We start from the raw sequence: 19,562 nt of genomic DNA, 5'->3' as shown, positions 1-19,562 counted from the left end.
ATTATGGTAAAAGTATATGATTTGAGGTATTCTTTTAAGGTCTGCTTAATAAGGAGCATAAAGTGGAATTGGGTCACCCCAAGACCCCACCATGACAAAACATTTGGCATAGTCAGCAGGATTTTGGGGTAGCCATGTTTTATACCCTGCTTTTGAATACTGTTTTGGTGAGTGTGTGTGGGTGTCCATACAAGTGTTAAGTGATTATGAGGTTCTTGGGGAGATTACAATTGTTTTTTCTATAGGGTTTTAAAAGTAAGGGGTACACCCCAGAAGAAGTGTATCTGATGTTGGTAAGTTGCTGTAACCAGGGTGTATCAATCTCCATTTGTCTAGGTTATTCCTGGGACCAAGGTAACCTTAGGTCTAGGTTTTATCAGATGATACCTGTGTACTGTTTGCGACAAAGCTAGTGAGTCCCTGTATGCAGTGCTGATCATTGAAATGCTAGTGTGGGACTGAACGAGTTGGAAGAAAATTACACAGCTTAGCAGGGAGTTGGAATGAAACAGTGCAAGGAGAAAGGGCTGTGTGATATGTAGAAGGTACAGCAGAGTTAAAAGAAGGTCAAGTACAGTACCCTCTATAATGTTTCTACAGTTTAAAATTACCGTTTTTCCAGACTGTTGATTCAGGTGATCCTAAGTTTTTACTGATGTCTGCAATGGTTTTATTCTTGTTTTTCAGCCTTATAATGGCTTTTTTGACTTCAGTTGGCACAGCTCTTGTCCTTGAACAATGGCAACTACAAACTCCAAAGGATAGAAGCAAGTCTAGGTGACACCAAATGTCCCAAACATCACTGTGCCCTGAAATAACGGAGACCATGCATATAAAGTGTTGTAATTTCTACATGATGTGACTGAAATGTATGGAAATACACTTAAACTGAAGTCTGCAGTGTGTACTTTACTATTAACAAAATAAAATTCTGAAACTGATTGGTTAACTAGCCCGTGAAAATAAAATGCAATTGGACTGAGATTAAAGGCTTTTAACTGGCCTGGTATAGCCTGGATTGGAGGGGTAGGTCAAATTTATGATGCCCCTTTGTCTTCCAGGAGGACAGGCTGGGCTAGAATGGGAGCGTGGCTGAATAAGATTAGTATGAAGTAGGGACTCCGCTTATCATATCTGTGTATGAGGTACATCAAAAAAGTTGGACTAAGATAAAGAAAAGGGCCAAAGAACCTTATTCTCGCTATTTTCCATCCATGAAGGAGAAGATCACCTCTCTCTCATATTCAAAAGCCGTGATGGATCAAGGGTCGGGTCAGGCCAGACCAGAGACTAATCTGTAAGACCTGCTAGCCTACAATCAGCTTGTATTATTTTTGCAGCACTTTTTATTGTTTTAGTTACAGTATATTATCAATAATAATTAAATGTGTTAATTTTTCTCTCCTGTCTGTTCTGGTTCTTTATCTGATTGACATGAGTTACAACTGTAAAATGAAAGGAGAAATGCTAAATTATATTTCCTTTCAATCCACCAACTGTGTTTAATTCAGAATTCATTTTAAAAATTAAGTTTGAGTATGCATCTGCTGCTAGAATGATATATGGTCATAATGGCTTTATGATAGACGTACACTCAAATCATATTGACACTTTGCCATTGTATCCATATATGCAAGTATAATTTATTACAAGCCTTTGGAGAACATAGCTGTTGATTAAAACGAATTACAGACATAAACAAAACCACATGTACCCTGAAGCTGCGGTGAGGCTGCAGAGAATTAGTGCTGAATCTGTGGAAAATGCTAAAACTCCACATGACAGTAGATGTGAGCAGACAAGCGAAAAGGACATTTATTCTTCCCTCAAGAAAAATACCACCAGCAATCCTTTTAATGTCACAAATATGCCTCAGAAATGTGGGCTTCTTCCTCTTCAAGGTTGGTCACATTCAGTATGTTTTTAAACCTTTTTTTTTTTTTTTTAACATTTGGACTTGTTCCCTGTGGTTTAGTGCTTTCACTGCTAAACCGTCAGTCTGTTTTTAAATAAACTCTTTTTGAGTGTATGTGCTTGCGTAGCTGCGGGACGTTGGTATGGTGATTATGACAGAGCACACCTGCATATGAGGGTGTGTTCTGTCTTAGTTGCTTCATTGGCTTTCTACAGTTTGCAATTGAGATGCGGTGCCCACAGAGTCGTATAAGGGAGGGCCAGCACAAGAAAAAAACTAAAGGAAGAAGAAAACAGCTAATCAGCAAGAGAGAGAATGGAGAAAGTTGAAGAGATGGAAGTTAAAGGGAGATATGGAGAGAGCGAGCATGAGAGAGCAAGCAAGCAAATAAGTGAGCACACCCATGCCGCAAGGAGTGAGAGTGCAGGTGGTTAGGAGTAAGCTTTAGTGTGACAGGAGGCTGAGGAAAGGGCGCTTCTACTGAGCACTTACCTGGGAGAAGGAGCGGCCCAAAATGTGGTTTCATCCGTAGATGCTGAGGGGCTGGCGGTGGGGGACATGTGAAGCTTGGATTGGGTGCCATATTGATAGCCATGGACAATGGATACCTGGGTGTAGACTTATATAGGGAGTCCTGCTATGGAGCTATAGGCAAGCACGGACCTGGGGCTGTGATTTGATGGTTGATCGCACTTGTCAGTGGGCGTCTCCTCTTCTTCCTGAGAGGTCCAATCAGGATAACATAAGGAGGCGCCAGGTGTAAAAGGGTAGCATTGGGGCTCATAGTTTTGTGGACTGTCTCTGGTCTTTAACCTCCAATGTTTTTAGTGAATTATTTATTGATCTGTTTTTAACTTCCACCATTATTTGTTTTTATGGATTATTTATTTATTGAATTTCTGAACACTGCACTGTTGTGGACAGTTTTGTTTTTGACTTTGTTTTTAATAAAAGCACTGATATGACTTTCACACCTACCCCTTGCTTTGTGTGAGTGTCCTCATTTGTCTGGCTTATCTCTCAGGTGCGTTGTCAGTTGCAGGATCAAGAGGCTTCCAGAATGACCTGGTAGCATGGGGCTGACCTGCACCATCACATCCCCCCCCTTCTTGCACATCTTAACACTAGAATCCCTGAACCCTACGAAAAAACTTGTAATCCCAGGCCACCTTAAAATCCTTTGCACCTCGTCATCAGATCCTTTGTTTTTCAAATGTGTTAATTAGCACATGCAGCCTGCTATTCCATCCCCCTATCAACACAGCTCAAGTCACACAGAATAGTCTCCAAACTCAAGTCTGTTTATCTGGGTGTGAGGTGCCTGGAGTTGTATAAGGTAAATATGTTGTTATTTGGAATACATACATTTCATGTGTGTTCCGTGTCTACAACAATCTTATGTAAATGTAAGATGGCAGGAAATGTAAGGTAGGAATTGAACACTTAACTAAAACGGAAACCATTTTCATGTTTTATTAATAATTGACAAATTATGGAAGAAAATTGTATAATGTGTGAAGACCGAAGTCCAAATATAAAATAAACACTTTCACAAAAGGTACAAATATAACAAAACAAATGTGCTTCTATTCAACCGCTGTCTCATAATCAAGATGTTGTGATTTCAATTCCCAGGTTTTCCAAATTTACAATTTTGAGTAGTGAGCTGCTAGTTTTATTACTACCAACCAACCATTATCCAACCCGCTATATCCCAACTACAGGGTCACGGGGGTCTGCTGGAGCCAATCCCAGCCAACTCCGGGCGCATGGCAGGAAACAAACCCTGGGCCGGGCGCCAGCCCACCTCAGTTTTTATTACTATTATATAATAAAAACATACATGTGATTTGAATCTGTAACATCTGGTGTAAATTTATGGTACCTGTAAAAGTTAGCATTTTGTTTCATTATTCACTTTTATTACTCTCAGTGATGTTCACGTTCCCCCTGATCTGACACTGCTAGTTTTCAAATAAAAATGTGCTTTAACAGAGGAGAACTCAGTTGAGAGTAAGGGTTCTACTTTGGAGAAAAAGAACAGAAGCCTTCCCCACAAGAAACGTCCAGTCACACATCAGAACAACACAGCTGCACCAAGCATTAAAGCAAAAGATGTCACCGCTTGGATGCAGCAACAGGTCTGGCGTCATCCTGCCAATGAATCTGACTCACGCATGTCCTTCAACGAAACAGTAAGGCTTACAGAGCTCGCCAAGGTATTGTGCAAAGTGCTGTTTGTGATTATGTTTTGTGAATGTCTTTATATACAAAAAAAATTATATGTTACTTGTATAAAAGCCAGATCGAATGTTACTTACCTATTTACCTTGATTTATTTATTTACTTATCTTCCTGTAGCATAAAGTCACAAGTAGAGCTTCCTGTGTTTGATCGACATGGGCATGCTGACAAAGCACACATTCAATGGCACTTAAGTACATGAATGATTTTAGCTGCAGGTGAAAGCCCCTTGCACACTTTACCCAACTGTTAATAGTTCTGCCTTTGTCCAGAAACGGTTTCATAAGCCTTATGACCTTAGTCCTGGAAAGTCTTTCTCCTGTGGGACAACTGGGGTCTTTTCCTGAACAAGGAGTGACATTGTACATGTACTTTGTCAGCATGCCCATGTCGATCAAACACAAGATGCTCTGCAGTCTACTTGTGACTTTCTGCTGCAGGAAGATAAGTAAATAAATGAAGGTAAATAACATTCGATCTAGATTTTATATAAGTAACATATAAATGCTTTTTATCTAAAGACCATCACAAAACATAATCACAAAGAGAACTTTGCATGATACCTTGGCGAGTTGTGTAAGCCCTGCTGTTTTATAGAAGGACAATCGTGTGTCAGATTCACTGGCAGCATGACACCCGACCTGTTGCTGCATCCAAACGGTGCCATCTTTTGCCTTTATGCCTGGTGCAGCTGTGGTGTTATGTGTAACTGGACATTTTTTTTGCGGGGAGGTCTTCAGTTCTCTTCTTCCAATGTAGAACCTTCATCCTCATCTGAGTTATAGCACGTCTTTATTTGAAAACTGTCAGATTGGGGGGACAGTGAACAGGACTGGAAAAATAAACCTGAATTAAAAAAAAAAAAAAAAATCTCAAGTACCATGAATTTACACTAGCTGTTACAGATTCAAATCAAATGTATGTTTTTATTATATAATAATAAAAATAGCAGCTCACTACTCAAAATGGTAAATGTTGGAGGACCTGGGAATTGAACCCACAACCTCTTGATTACATCAAGTCAGCAGTTCTTACCTCTGCACCACCCAAGCTGTCATGTCAGCATTGTACCCTAACCAGTTTTTTTTTTTGCTTTGGTTATATTCATGAATAAAAGTTCACTTGTTTTGTTATACAGTACTTGTAACTTTTGTGAAAGTGTTTATTTAATATTTGGACTTTAGTCTTCACACATTATACACTTCTTGTCTACATTTTGGTACTTATTGCTAAAACATGAAAACATTTCTGTTTTAGTTATGTGTTCAACAATTCCTGCCTCGTCTTTCATGTCATCCTACATTTACAGTGATCCCTCGCTATATCGCTCTTCGACTTTCGCGGCTTCACTCCATCGCGGATTTTAAATGTAAGCATATCTAAATATATATCTTGGATTTTTCGCTGGTTCGCGGATTTCTCGGACAATGGGTCTTTCAATTTATGGTACATGCTTCCTCAGTTTGTTTGCCCAGTTGATTTCATACAAGGGACGCTATTGGCAGATGGCTGAGAAGCTACCCAATCAGAGCACGTATTAAATAAAACTCCTCAATGATATACGATATGCTTCAATCGTGGTGCTTCACACACTTCAAAGCTCTAACAGCCCGTATTGATTTTTCATTGTTTGCTTTTCTTTGTCTCTCTCACTCTCTCTGACATTCTCTGCACCTGACGAGGGGGTGTGAGCAGAGGGGCTGTTTGCACAGTGGCTGTTTGCTTAGAAGATACAGACGCTCCTCAAAAAAATGCTGAAAGGCTACCTTTACATTAATCCTTTCATTCTTTATCTCGGTGCTTGCATACTTAAAAGTGCAAAAGCACTATTGATTTTTGATTGTTTACTTTACTCTCTCTCTCTCTCTCTGACATTCTCCGCTCCTGACGCGCACCTTGAAGAGGAAGATATGTTTGCATTCTTTAAATCGTGAGAAAGAACTGCTATCTCTGTCTTGTCATGGAGCACAGTTTAAACTTTTGACTAAAGGGGGTTTTTTCATGTCTAGAGGGCTCTAATAATGTTAAAAAACAGGTTTTCAATGCTCTGACTGCAAAATTAGATTTATAAATAAAGAATCATACTTCATGGAAATTCATTTATCTGTCTGGAGCGGATTAACTGCGATAAACGAGGGTTTACTGTATAACTCTGCAGAGAATATTTATAAACAGTGTGGGAGTGTTTCTAAGGGTTTAAAATATATAAAAATAACCATACAAACATATGGTTTCTACTTCGCGGATTTTCACCTATCGTGGGGGGGTTCTGGAACGCGACCCCCGCAATCGAGGAGGGATTACTGTACATAGATTGTTGTAGACACAGAATACACAATATGTATGTATTCCAAATAACGATATACAGGTAAAATTCTGTTATAAAGAACTGGCAGGGACCTAAAAAATATTTAGTTGTAATGAGATTCTGTATTTGTTGCTATAGTGCTTTCTTTAACTTGCGTCCAGGCATTTGCAATCATTTCAATAGCTTCTTTCATGTTTATTTTAATCTTCTCCTGTCTACAAGTTATGCTGAGGAGAATTTTTCTCAGCATTTCCTTGCGATAATACACTTTCAGGGTGCGAATGATGCCCAAATCCAGTGGCTGAAGCACTGCCATGCAATTGGGTGGGAGGAATTCAATGCGAACATTATCTAAATGCAGAAGCATGTTGTGGGCAGCACTGTTATCAATCAGAAGCCGAATCATCCTTTTCTTCTTCATATTGTGAGGTTTCTGAACTCTTTTGGGATCCCTCCCACCCAACGGGAATGCCATGCTGAAGTGCGACCTGAAGCGCGATTGGTGCATTTCTGCAAGATTGTTTGTCCTTTGCCGGGGCAGTGCAACAGCAGGCTCACAGCAATGCAGTGAGGCGCCACAGAAGCGAATCCAAAAAGATCAGGGTCGCACTATAAGTCCCTGTTTTACACGCTATAAGTCGCTGTCTTACACCCAAAAACGCAAAGCTTATTCTCAGTACTTTAGCAAAACCAGCTTTATTCAGCTTGAAACGGGAACAGTGCAGTTATTTATTGTAGTGGGATCTGCCACTGTCCTATAAATAGACAACAGCAGTCAGGCAGGATCGTGGCCAGGTTAGTGGCCAAGTAATCCTGTTCCCTTCATTTACAATATTCCTTGCATCACCCATTGAAATCTTTTCTGTTTGCTTCAGTGAAGAGCCACAGCAGAGCTGTGAGCCTGCTGTTGCCCCAGCAATTGATAAAACAGTCTTCCACTGACGCTGTGATCGCAGTTCAGGACACTCTTTGGCGTGTTGTCCAGTTGGTGGAGGTCCCAAGAGAGTTTAGAAACCTCACATTTTCTTGAATGAGTGCCGCATTAATAGGAATGTTTCTTGAACAATCATCACTTAACCACATAAAAATGGCTTTTTTGACTTCTTCAAATGCAGCAGTTCACATACATTTGCAACCTGAGATTTTTCTTCTTTTTTTGTTTGGTCTTTCAAGAAAGTTGATGGTATCAGTGGCGAAATTCCGAATTCACTGGGAATGTCTTTTTTCTTTTTGCCGCAATCGAGAGCTGCAAAAATTTCAAATTTTTTTTCTGATATGAACTGTTAACGTTTTTTCATGCCTGCCATTTCTATAAAATCAATCAATCAATCAACATTTATTTATATACAGTGGAGGAAATAATTATTTGACCCCTCACTGATTTTGTAAGTTTGTCCAATGACAAAGAAATGAAAAGTCTCAGAACAGTATCATTTCAATGGTAGGTTTATTTCAACAGTGGCAGATTGCACATCAAAAGGAAAATCGAAAAAATAACTTTAAATAAAAGATAGAAATTGATTTGCATTTCATTGAGGGAAATAAGTTTTTGAACCCCTACCAACCATTAAGAGTTCTGGCTCCCACAGAGTGGTTAGACACTTCTACTCAATTAGTCACCCTCATTAAGGACACCTGTCTTAACTAGTCACCTGTATAAAAGACACCTGTCCACAGAATCAATCAATCAAGCAGACTCCACACTCTACAACATGGGAAAGACCAAAGAGCTGTCCAAGGATGTCAGAGACAAAATTGTAGACCTGCACAAGGCTGGAATGGGCTACAAAACCATTAGCAAGAAGCTGGGAGAGAAGGTGACAACTGTTGGTGCGATTGTTCGAAAATGGAAGGAGCACAAAATGACCATCAATCGACCTCGCTCTGGGGCTCCACGCAAGATCTCACCTCGTGGGGTGTCAATGGTTCTGAGAAAGGTGAAAAAGAATCCTAGAACTACACGGGAGGAGTTAGTTAATGACCTCAAATTAGCAGGGACCACAGTCACCAAGAAAACCATTGGAAACACATTACACGCAATGGATTAAAATCCTGCAGGGCTCGCAAGGTCCCCTGCTCAAGAAGGCACATGTGCAGGCCCGTCTGAAGTTTGCCAATGAACACCTGAATGATTCAGAGAGTGACTGGGAGAAGGTGCTGTGGTCTGATGAGACCAAAATAGAGCTCTTTGGCATTAACTCAACTTGCTGTGTTTGGAGGAAGAAAAATGCTGCCTATGACCCCCAAAACACCGTCCCCACCGTCAAGCATGGGGGTGGAAACATTTTGCTTTGGGGGTGTTTTTCTGCTAAGGGCACAGGACAACTTAATCGCATTAACGGGAAAATGGACGGAGCCATGTATCGTGAAATCCTGAGCGACAATCTCCTTCCCTCTGCCAGGAAACTGAAAATGGGTCGTGGATGGGTGTTCCAGCACGACAATGACCCAAAACATACAGCAAAGGCAACAAAGGAGTGGCTCAAGAAGAAGCACATTAAGGTCATGGAGTGGCCTAGTCAGTCTCCGGACCTTAATCCAATAGAAAACCTATGGAGGGAGCTCAAGCTCAGAGTAGCACAGAGACAGCCTCGAAACCTTAGGGATTTAGAGATGATCTGCAAAGAGGAGTGGACCAACATTCCTCTTAAAATGTGCGCAAACTTGGTCATCAATTACAAGAAACGTTTGACCTCTGTGCTTGCAAACAAGGGTTTTTCCACTAAGTATTAAGTCTTTTTTTGTTAGGGGGTTCAAAACTTATTTCCCTCAATGAAATGCAAATCAATTTCTATCTTTTATTTAAAGTTATTTTTTCGATTTTCCTTTTGATGTGCAATCTGCCACTGTTGAAATAAACCTACCATTGAAATGATACTGTTCTGAGACTTTTAATTTCTTTGTCATTGGACAAACTTACAAAATCAGTGAGGGGTCAAATAATTATTTCCTCCACTGTAGCACATATTCATACAAAAAAATGTAGCTCAAAGTGCTTTACAAAATGAATAGAAAAATAGAAGACACAATAAAAAATAAACATAAGTCAACATTAATTAACATAGAATACGTAAGTAAGGTCCGATGGCCAGGGTGGACAGAAAAAACAAAAAAAAACGCCAAAGGCTGGAGAAAAAAAATAAAATCTGTAGGGGTTCCAGACCACGAGACCGCCCAGAATAAAATCTGTAGGGGTTCCAGACCACGAGACCGCCCAGTCCCCTCTGGGCAATCTAACTAACATAAGTCAAACAGTCCTTTTTGTATTTAGGGTTTTCATGGAAGGACCTGATGATGATGGTCTCGTAGACTTCTGGCTTTCAGTCCATCAATGTTGGTGCATCATGAAGCTTTGAGTAGGTGGTGGTGGCACAGGCCGCCACCACAAAGAAACCGGAAAAAGAAACAGAAGAGAGAGTTGGGGTCAGTACGGATTTTAGAGCCACTATGAATAGTTATTGTGATGAATTGAACATACAGAGTATCAGTATTAAGTTAAAGTGAAGTTATGAGAAGGCCATGTTAAAGTAAGAGGGTGACGATGAGTTAAATTCCAGTGGATGTTTTTCAAATGTTGACGAGCAATAAGGAAAAGGTATCAATGAAAACCACCAAAAATAAAAACAGCAAAAAAACAGTACGAGGAAAGTTTGAAGAAATATATATTTTTTTTTCTTTTCAGTGTTTCTGTTTGGGGATCGTTGTGCACAACTGAGCTGCGACCACAGAACTAAATGCGCTGTGTATGATTTATTCAGACATTTCAAGGTCTTTTGGGCACTTTGTTGTAATGAAAGTATCTGCTGAATGTACTTCGTAGTAATGAGATTTCTATAGACTAGTGTCATATGGGGAAGCTGTCGGGACCATAAAAATACTTGTTATAATGAAAAGTTTGTTGTAAAGATACTCATTGTAACGGAATTTTACCTGTATTATTTACCCTCTAAAATACCAGGTACCTTACACTCAGATGAACAGATTTGAGCTCTGAGAATCTTTTGTGTGACTTGCGCTGTGTCAGTGGGGAATGGGGTAGCAAGGTTCTGGCTGCCAGTGCTGCTTGACACATTTGGAAAACAAAGGAGTTGATGATGAGGTGCGAAGGAATTAAAGGTTGCCTGGGATTCAGAGTTTTTTCTTAGGCTTCAGGGATTCTAGTGTTAAATAGTAAGAATGAGTATAGCCTTATTAAAGCCAGTATTTTACCTCACATGTATCTACCAGTTTTACCAATTTTTACATAACTATTCACACACATCTCCCTAAACAGTAGCTTTTGAATCCTGAGACGTACTTAAAAAATGTCCATAGGTATTTAGACAGTGACATACTTGCTATTAGCCTGGCTCTCAAGCACAGTGTTACTGAAATGAAACCCAAGTATATGGACTTGTGCAGTGTAGACAGGTGCTAGGTTTCTTCCATGGTTTTGCCTCTGTCATGTCTGTACAGGAGTTGAAAATGTCTATCTACCAACATGGCATATTGGTGTTTCGGTGTCTTGCCATTGTTGCTGGCTATTATACCTTATCCAGTTTTTTAGAATAAGCAAACCATTGATAAGAAGTGTATTCAGTGCTCTGCTTTCAGCTATGCAAGAAACGTGCATCACTATCCCATGAGGTAAGCAACTCTATGAAACTGTGGGTGGCTTTGAAAGGCAACAGCGATTTCCTTGGTGCAGTAGTGCAATCAATGGGTCACACATTCCCTTGACACTGCCTGTAGTATTGTGGAATTTTTCCTTAATATAGCTGCTTTATAGCACCCCACATGGACCAGTCTTACCTGCATGTGGACAGCTGCTTTAGTCAAAGAGACTTGTTTTCTTAGCTTTAGCAAACCAAACAGTTAGGCTGCACCTGTGCCAATCACGAAAAAAAATTAAGCAAAAGGTGAAAAGTTGTGAGTGCATATATAGTCTTCCCTTTAACTTCAGAAGTCACATAATTAGCTGATTAGGGTCCACCTGTGTGTAATCAAAAGTTTTACATGATCTGTCTCATAATGTCTGACTCTGCAACACCACTAAGCAAACAAAATGAAGACCAAGAAGCAGTCCAAATAGGTCAGAGGCAAAGTTGTGGAGAAGTATAGATCAGGGTTCCCAAACCTTGGATATCCCATGCAGCACCATTAAATCCATTAAAACAAAATGGAAAGAATATGGCACCACTACAAACCTGAGAAGAGAAGGCCACCTTGCAAAACTCACAAGAGTGCGAGGAAGGCCTTAATAAAAGATTTAACAAAGATACCAAGGATAACACTGAAACAGCTTCAAAGATGCACAACAGAGATGAGAGTATCTGTCTTTAGGACCCACTTTAAGTCGTACACTCTACAGAGCAGGGTTTTATGGAAGAGTGGACAGAAAAAAGCCATTATTTAAAGAAAAAAAATATGACACTTTGGAGTTTGCCCAATTACATGTGGCGGACTCCATAAATACATGGAAGAAGTTTCCCTGGTCATATGAGACTAATTTTGAACTTTTTGGCCATCATGGAAAATGCAAACCCAAAACTTCCTGCCACCCTGAGGACAAGCATGGTGGTGGCAGCATCAGGCTGTGGGGTCAGAAAAATTTGTCAAGATTGAAAGAAAAGTAGATGGATGGCACTAAATATGGGACAGTCCTTGAGGAAAACCCATTTCAGTCTGTCAAAGATCTGAGACTGGGATGAAGGTTCACCTTCCAGCAGGACAATGACCCTAAATATACTGCTAAAGCTACACTGGCATGATTTAAAGTGAATCATTTACATGTCCTGGAATGGCTTAGTCAAAGCCCACATGTCAATCCAAGTGAAATTCTGTGGCATGACTTGAAAATTGCTGTGCACCAATACAACCCTTTGAACCGGAAGGAGTTGGAGCAGTTTTGCTTTGAAGAATGGGAAAAGTGGCTGAATGAGCTAAACTAATAGAGACATTCCCCAAGTGACTTGCAACTATAAGTACAGTAAAAGGGGGTCTACAAAGCATTTACTTTGAGGCTGAATACCTGTGTAGACTCAGGTTTTGTGTGTGTGTTTGTTTTTTCCCCTTCATTATTGTTTGTGTCACAGATTTTTTTTTTTTTTTTTTTTTTTCTTTTTCTCCAGCCCTCTGGAAATTTTTTGTCCTGCATGGCAATCAGACCTTACTTTATTCTTTGTTAATTAGTATTGCCTAATTTTATTTTTGTGTTTTTTCTTTTTTCTTTCGTTATTTTGTAAAGCATTTTGAGCTACATCATTAGTATGAAAACTTGCTATATAAATAAATGTTGTATTATTATAAAGCAACATTAATAAAACAGTAAAACTAATGGTATCAAAAGTAAGAAATGAAAAAGAGTTATTAAAATACTTGCTGGTCTTCAGTCTGTAGTTCAGTGCACTGCTCTGTCTGCTTTCCTTCCTGATCTGCCCAGCATGCAAGCCAAAGTTAATAAAGGCATAACTTTACCCCAAAGTAACAATGATTACAAGAATAGGCTTGCCTTTTTCTGGCTGATTGACCATTCCAATCTTAATTACCCCAGGTCTAACAAATTAACAATTTAAGATTTTCAAATAATGATCTTAAAGATGCAATGTTAAAGTCAGTAAAGATATAGCATTTAAAATCAATCAATAGCAGTCATTAAAAATATACACAGTGTTTGTTTAGAATAGGATTATATAGTCTGGAGTTTAAAAATTTTAGCATGCAAAAGTATTCAGTCCCCTTAAAAGTCATCATACTTTTCTGCACTACAAAAGAATTGTACACATTTATCTATTCAGTTTTTTAATGTGAACTCGTGTGCTGTAACAATACATTTCCAAAGTCAAAATAACCCATTTTTAGTATATCTAACTGAAGAAGAGATACTCAACTAAAAAAGTTAGTGTTTGCATAAGTGTTTAAACCTCTGGAGGTTTATAGAAATGAGAAATTGATCACAAACTACATAGGTGACAATTAAACATAATCAGGTTCTACTTGTGAGTCTTTTATATACTGTATGTCTGAATATAAAAGTCACCCTTTGTAAGGGTATAGTCTTTGTTGGTCAATCACTGTAAAAGCCTATTGTCTCGAACTATTTTTCATTCTTTAAAATGGAGGGGTACAAATACTACATATAAGAAAAGTGCTGCAATTCCTATACCATTCCTTCATTTTGTTTTATACCTTTGATTTAATGCCGAATGTCTGTACTAAAAGCTCACATGCCTTATTAATAATATATTAAAAGAATTATTAATGTTTTGAGCCCTTGATCCTCTAATAAAGTGGATCAGTTGACAAATTAAAACAAATAGACTTTAAAATACAAAATAATTTTGCTGTTGGGGGGAAAATGCCTTGTTTAAAGTTTAATTGTATTTGCCTTTGAGTTATGCCACATGCTACATTTAAAGTAGAAATTTGTGAAGTAAATGAAGAACAAAGAACCTACACATTTACTGGTGTGCATGGATTTAATAGTACACAAGTATTGGTGTGGGCATGAACTAAACAATAGTTAAATCTAAATGCTACATTACAGTAAGAATTTAGTATGTTTATCAATGGAAATCTTGGGTTTATGATCAAATTGACATTAGTACTATATTTTAGGTAAAAGCTGATAATAAGCAAAGTATTTGGAATTAAAGTTGTTTTTTTGTTTTTCTTACCCGTTGACCCATTTAAGTTGTGTTAACCAACCAGCACCAAAAACTGCCTTGTGACTTAGTAGAGATGATACTCTACATTTGCTTTGTCTTACAAGATTAAAAGGTAGGTCATATTTCAGGACTGTGTGGAATATGTTTTAGTTAAAATTGTCAAACATATGACTAAATTCCTTTCTTATTAAAAAGAACAGGTCTGTGACCACATGCGTTTGGTCAGGTTTTTTTTTTCTTTCCCCACAGAATGGCCAATAAGTTTCCTGAATTTACTCTGACCTTACAGGTGCTGGTCATAAAATTAGAATATCATGACAAAGTTGATTTATTTCAGTAATTCCATTCAAAAAGTGAAACTTGTATATTAGATTCATTCATTACACACAGACTGATGTATTTCAAATGTTTATTTCTTTTAATTTTAATGATTATAACTGACGACTAATGAAAGTCCCAAATTCAGTATCTCGGAAAATTAGAATATCAATTAAGACCAATGCAAAAAAAGGATTCTTAGAAATGTTGGCCAACTGAAAGATATGAACATGAAAAGTATGAGCATGTACAGCACTCAATATTTAGTTGGGGCTCCTTTGGCCTGGATTACTGCAGCAATGCGGTGTGGCATGGAGTTGATCAGTCTGTGGCACTGCGTTGCTCTGATAGTGGCCTTCAGCTCTTCTGAATTGTTGGCTCTGGTGTATTGCATCTTCCTCTTCACAATACCCCATAGATTTTCTATGGGATTAAGGTCAGGTGAGTTTGCTGGCCAATCAAGAACAGGGATACCATGGTCCTTTAAACCAGGTACTGGTAGCTTTGGCACTGTGTGCAGGTGCCAGGTCCTGTTGGAAAATGAAATCTGCATCCCCATAAAGTTCGTCAGCAGCAGGAAGCATGAAGTGCTCTAAAACTTCCTGGTAGACAGCTGCGTTGACCTTGTACCTCAGAAAACACAATGGCACCCCAAACCATCACGGACTGTGGAAACTTTACACTGGACCTCAAGCAACGTGGATTCTGTGCCTCTCCTCTCTTCCTCCAGCCTCTGGGACCTTGATTTCCAAAGGAAATGCAAAATTTACTTTCATCAGAGAACATAACTTAGGACCACTCAGCAGCAGTCCAGTCCTTTTTGTCTTCAGCCCAGATGAGACACTTCTGACGCTGTCTCTCATTCAAGAGTGGCTTGACACAAGGAATGCGACAGCTGAAACCCATGTCTTGCATACGTCTGTGCGTGGTGGTTCTTGAAGCACTGACTCCAGCTGCAGTCCACTCTTTGTGAATCTCCCCCACAGTTTTGAATGGATTTTGTTTCACAATCCTCTCCAGGGTGCAATTATCCCTATTGCTTATACACTTTTTTTCTACCACATCTTGTCCTTCCCTTCGCCTCTCTATTAATGTGCTTGGACACAGAGCTCTGTGAACAGCCAGCCTCTTTAGCAATGACCTTTTGTGTCTTGCCCTCCTTGTGCAAGGTGTCAATGGTCGTCTTTTGGACAACTGTCAAGTCAGCAGTCTTCCCCATGATTGTGTAGCCTACAGAACTAGACTGAGAGACCATTTAAAGGTTTTGCAGCTGTTTTGAGTTATTTAGCTGATTAGAGTGTGGCACCAGGTGTCTTCAATTTTGAACCTTTTCACAATATTCTAATTTTCTGAGATACTGAATTTGGGACTTTCATTAGTTGTCAGTTATAATCATCAAAATTAAAAGAAATACACATTTGAAATACATCAGTCTGTGTGTAATGAATGAAGCTAATATACAAGTTTCACTTTTTGAATGGAATTACTGAAATAAATCAACTTTGTCATGATATTCTAATTTTATGACCAGCACCTGTATATTAATATTACTTCCTAGTATATGTTAATTTAAAAGCAGTTTAGCATTAAGTGAATGTAGTACATGCAATTGTAAAGCTTAATTAGCTTTTTTGGTCTGTGTCTTGGAAGAGTACATTTTAAGCCATCAAAACGCATAAACATAGAATGATGTTTGTCTATGCTATTTTTTTCTTTTGTCTAGGTTTCATCCTATGGAGACAACATGGTGGAGTGTCAGCTTGAGACACATAATAACAAAATGGTGACATTTAAATTTGATACAGAAGGAGATGCACCTGAAGACATAGCTGACTGTATGGTAAGGTTTAAGAGTTTTTTATTTCAAGCACATGTAAATCAACTTCCATTGACAAGCCCTACCAGTATACACTTGCATAAAAAAATATCAAAAAGCATAAAAGCCCTATTTTAATGGGATTTGTCTTTCTATTATAAAAAAAAAATCTTGGAAGGTGACGAGACGTGATTTTCTCAGAGAGACACTTACACGTCCCATGAGACAAGACTTTGTGCCTAGAGATTTAACTACCTCCGTGAAATAACAGAACAGCGAAAAGAGATTGAATATATTGTTCAGATTTAAACTTTAATTCGGAGACTGTTACATTGTCTAATTCGTGTTGCCATCAGGGGAAGAAAAAAAAGTAGTGTTTATTCCCAGTGAAGAGACATATCCACGAGAATGAAAAGATTTGTTGTTTGGTGAAAGTGAAATCCTGCAAGAGAAAATTTCAAGCTCCGCAAGAGCTTATGCAAAGAAATTTTGAAAAGCCCTGCCCACATAACCACGCACACGGTTAAATCGATTCTCATTTGTGTGAATGCTGTTGTCAGACACATTTCTTGTAGAGACAAAGAAACGATATTTCACAGGCATTTATACGTTGCATTGTTACGGTGTACTTCCAAACACGGAATCAAAATTCAGTGTGAAAAGGTAAAAGCGAAAAGAGATGGAATATGATTGATTGATAGATAGATACTATTCATCCCAAGGGGAAATTCACATACTCCAGCAGCAGCATACTGATACAAGAGCAATATTAAAGAGTAATAAAAATGCAGGTAAAAACAGACTAACTTTGTAGAAAGTTAACGTTTACCCCCACCCCCAGGTGGAATTGAAGAGTCTTATAGTGTGGGGGGAGGAACGATCTCCTCAGTCTGTCAGTGGAGTAGGACAGTGACAGCAGTCTGTCGCTGAAGCTGCTCCGCTGTCTGGAGGTAATACTGTTTAGTGGATACCGTGGATTCTCCATAATTGATAGGAGCCGGCTGAGCGCCCGTCGCTGTGCCATGGATGTCAAACTGTCCAGCTCCATGCCTACAACAGAGCCTGCCTTCTTCACCAGTTTGTCCAGGCGTGAGGCGTCCCTCTTTATGCTGCCTCCCCAGCACACCACCGCGTAGAAGAGGACACTCGCCACCACCGTCTGATAGAACATCTGCAGTATCTTATTACAGATGTTGAAGGATGCCAGTCTTCTAAGGAAGTGTAGTTGGCTCTGTCCTTTTTTTACACAGAGCATCAGTATTGGCAAACCATTCCAATTTATCATCCAGCTGCACTCCCAGGTATTTATAGGTCTGCACCCTCTGCACATAGTCGCCTCTGATGATCACTGGGTCCATGAGGGGCCTGGGTCTGCTAAAATCCACAACCAGTTCCTTGGTTTTTCTGGTGTTTAGGTGTAAGTGGTTTGAATCACACCATTTAACAAAGTCCTTGATTAGATTCCTATACTCCTCCGCCTGCCCACTTCTGATGCAGACCATGATAGCTGTGTCGTCAGCGAACTTTTGCACATGGCAGGACTCCGAGTTGCATTGGAAGTACGATGTATATAGACTGAACAGGACCGGAGAAAGTACAGTTTCCTGTGGCGCTCCTGTGTTGCTGACCACAATATCAGATCTGCAGTTCCCAAGACGCACATACTGAGGTCTGTCTGTAAGTCCACGATCCATGCCACCAGGTATGAATCTACTCCCATCTCTGTCAGCTTGAGCAGAGGTTGGATGGTGTTGAATATATGCTCATACAGTTAGGTCCATAAATATTTGGACAGACAACTTTTTTCTAATTTTGGTTCTGTACATTACCACAGTGAATTTTAAATGAAACAACTCAGATGCAGTTGAAGTGCAGACTTTCAGCTTTAATTCAGTGGGTTGAACAAAAAGATTGCATAAAAATGTGAGGCAACTAAAGCATTTTTTTAACACAATCGCTTCATTTCAGGGGAGCAAAAGTGATTGGACAATTGACGAAGGCTATTCCATGGGCAGGTGTGGGCAAATCCGTTGTTATGTCATTATCAATTAAACAGATTAAAGGCCTGGAGTTGATTTGAGGTTTGGTGCTTGCATGTGGAAGATTTTGCTGTGAACAGACAACATGCGGTCAAAGGAGCTGTTCATGCAGGCGAAAGAAGCCATCCTTAAGCTGCGAAAACAGAAAAAACCCATCCGAGAAATTGCTACAATATTAAGAGTGGCAAAATCTACAGTTTGGTACATCCTGAGAAAGAAAGCAAGCACTGGTGAACTCAGCAACGCAAAAAGACCTGGACTTCCACGGAAGACAACAGTGGTGGATGATCACAGAATCATTTCCATGGTGAAGAGAAACCCCTTCACAACAACCAACCAAGTGAACATCTCCAGGGGGTAGGCGTATTGATATCCAAGTCTACCATAAAGAGAAGACTGCATGAAAGTAAATACAGAGGGTGCACTGCAAGGTGCAAGCCACTCATAAGCCTCAAGAATAGAAAGGCTAGATTGGACTTTGCTAAAGAACATTTAAAAAACCCAGCACAGTTCTGGAAAAAACATTCTTTGGACAGATGAAACCAAGATCAACCTCTACCAGAAAGATGGCAAGAAAAAAGTATGGAGAAGGCATGGAACAGCTTATTATCCAAAGCATACCACATCATCTGTAAAACATGGTGGAGGCAGTGTGATGGCTTGGGCGTGCATTGCTGCCAGTGGCACTGGGACACTAGTGTTTATTGATGATGCAGCTTAAGGATGGCTTCTTTCACCTGCATGGAGAGCTCCTTTGACCACATGTTGTCTGTTCACAGCAAAATCTTCTACATGCAAGCACCACACCTCAAATCAACTCCAGGCCTTTTATCTGCTTAATTGATAATGACATAACGACGGACTTGCCCATGAAATAGCCTTTGAGTCAATTGTCCAATTATTTTTGAGCCCCTGAAATGAAGGGATTGTGTTAAAAAATGATTTAGTTGCCTCGCATTTTTATGCAATACACACACACACACACACACACATATATATATATATATATATATATATATATATATAAATAAATATACACACATACTGTATATATACACATACAGTAGTACCTTGAGATCTGAGTGCTAGCGTGCAGCGTTTTTTGAGATACGAGCCGTCACTAGATTGATTTTTTGCCTTGAGTTACAAGCCAAAATTCAAAATACAAGCCATCAAAGAGCTTGTCGCTGCACATTCCGAGGAACTGACAATGGAGGAGTTGATGGAACTATAGACACGGCAACATACGGAGGTTCTGCAGGAGATAGGTATCGCG

General features: G+C 39.4%; 1 protein-coding gene across 1 annotated transcript in view; it reads left to right on the top strand.

Annotated features, from left to right (window-relative positions):
- The window catches only part of si:dkey-151g10.3 (serine/threonine-protein kinase WNK3), a 321,517-nt gene that overhangs the window by 209,952 nt on the left and 92,003 nt on the right, over window positions 1–19,562 (top strand). The window contains exon 15 of the mRNA XM_039776345.1: window positions 16,155–16,271. Within this exon, the coding sequence (XP_039632279.1) occupies window positions 16,155–16,271 (117 nt within the window). The remainder of the gene's footprint in view (window positions 1–16,154; window positions 16,272–19,562) is intronic.

This window comes from Polypterus senegalus, chromosome 13 (genome assembly GCF_016835505.1).
Source record: "Polypterus senegalus isolate Bchr_013 chromosome 13, ASM1683550v1, whole genome shotgun sequence".
Lineage (NCBI taxonomy): Eukaryota > Metazoa > Chordata > Cladistia > Polypteriformes > Polypteridae > Polypterus > Polypterus senegalus.
Note: the sequence above shows the minus strand (reverse complement) of the source record. Positions and strands in the feature narration are given on the sequence as shown.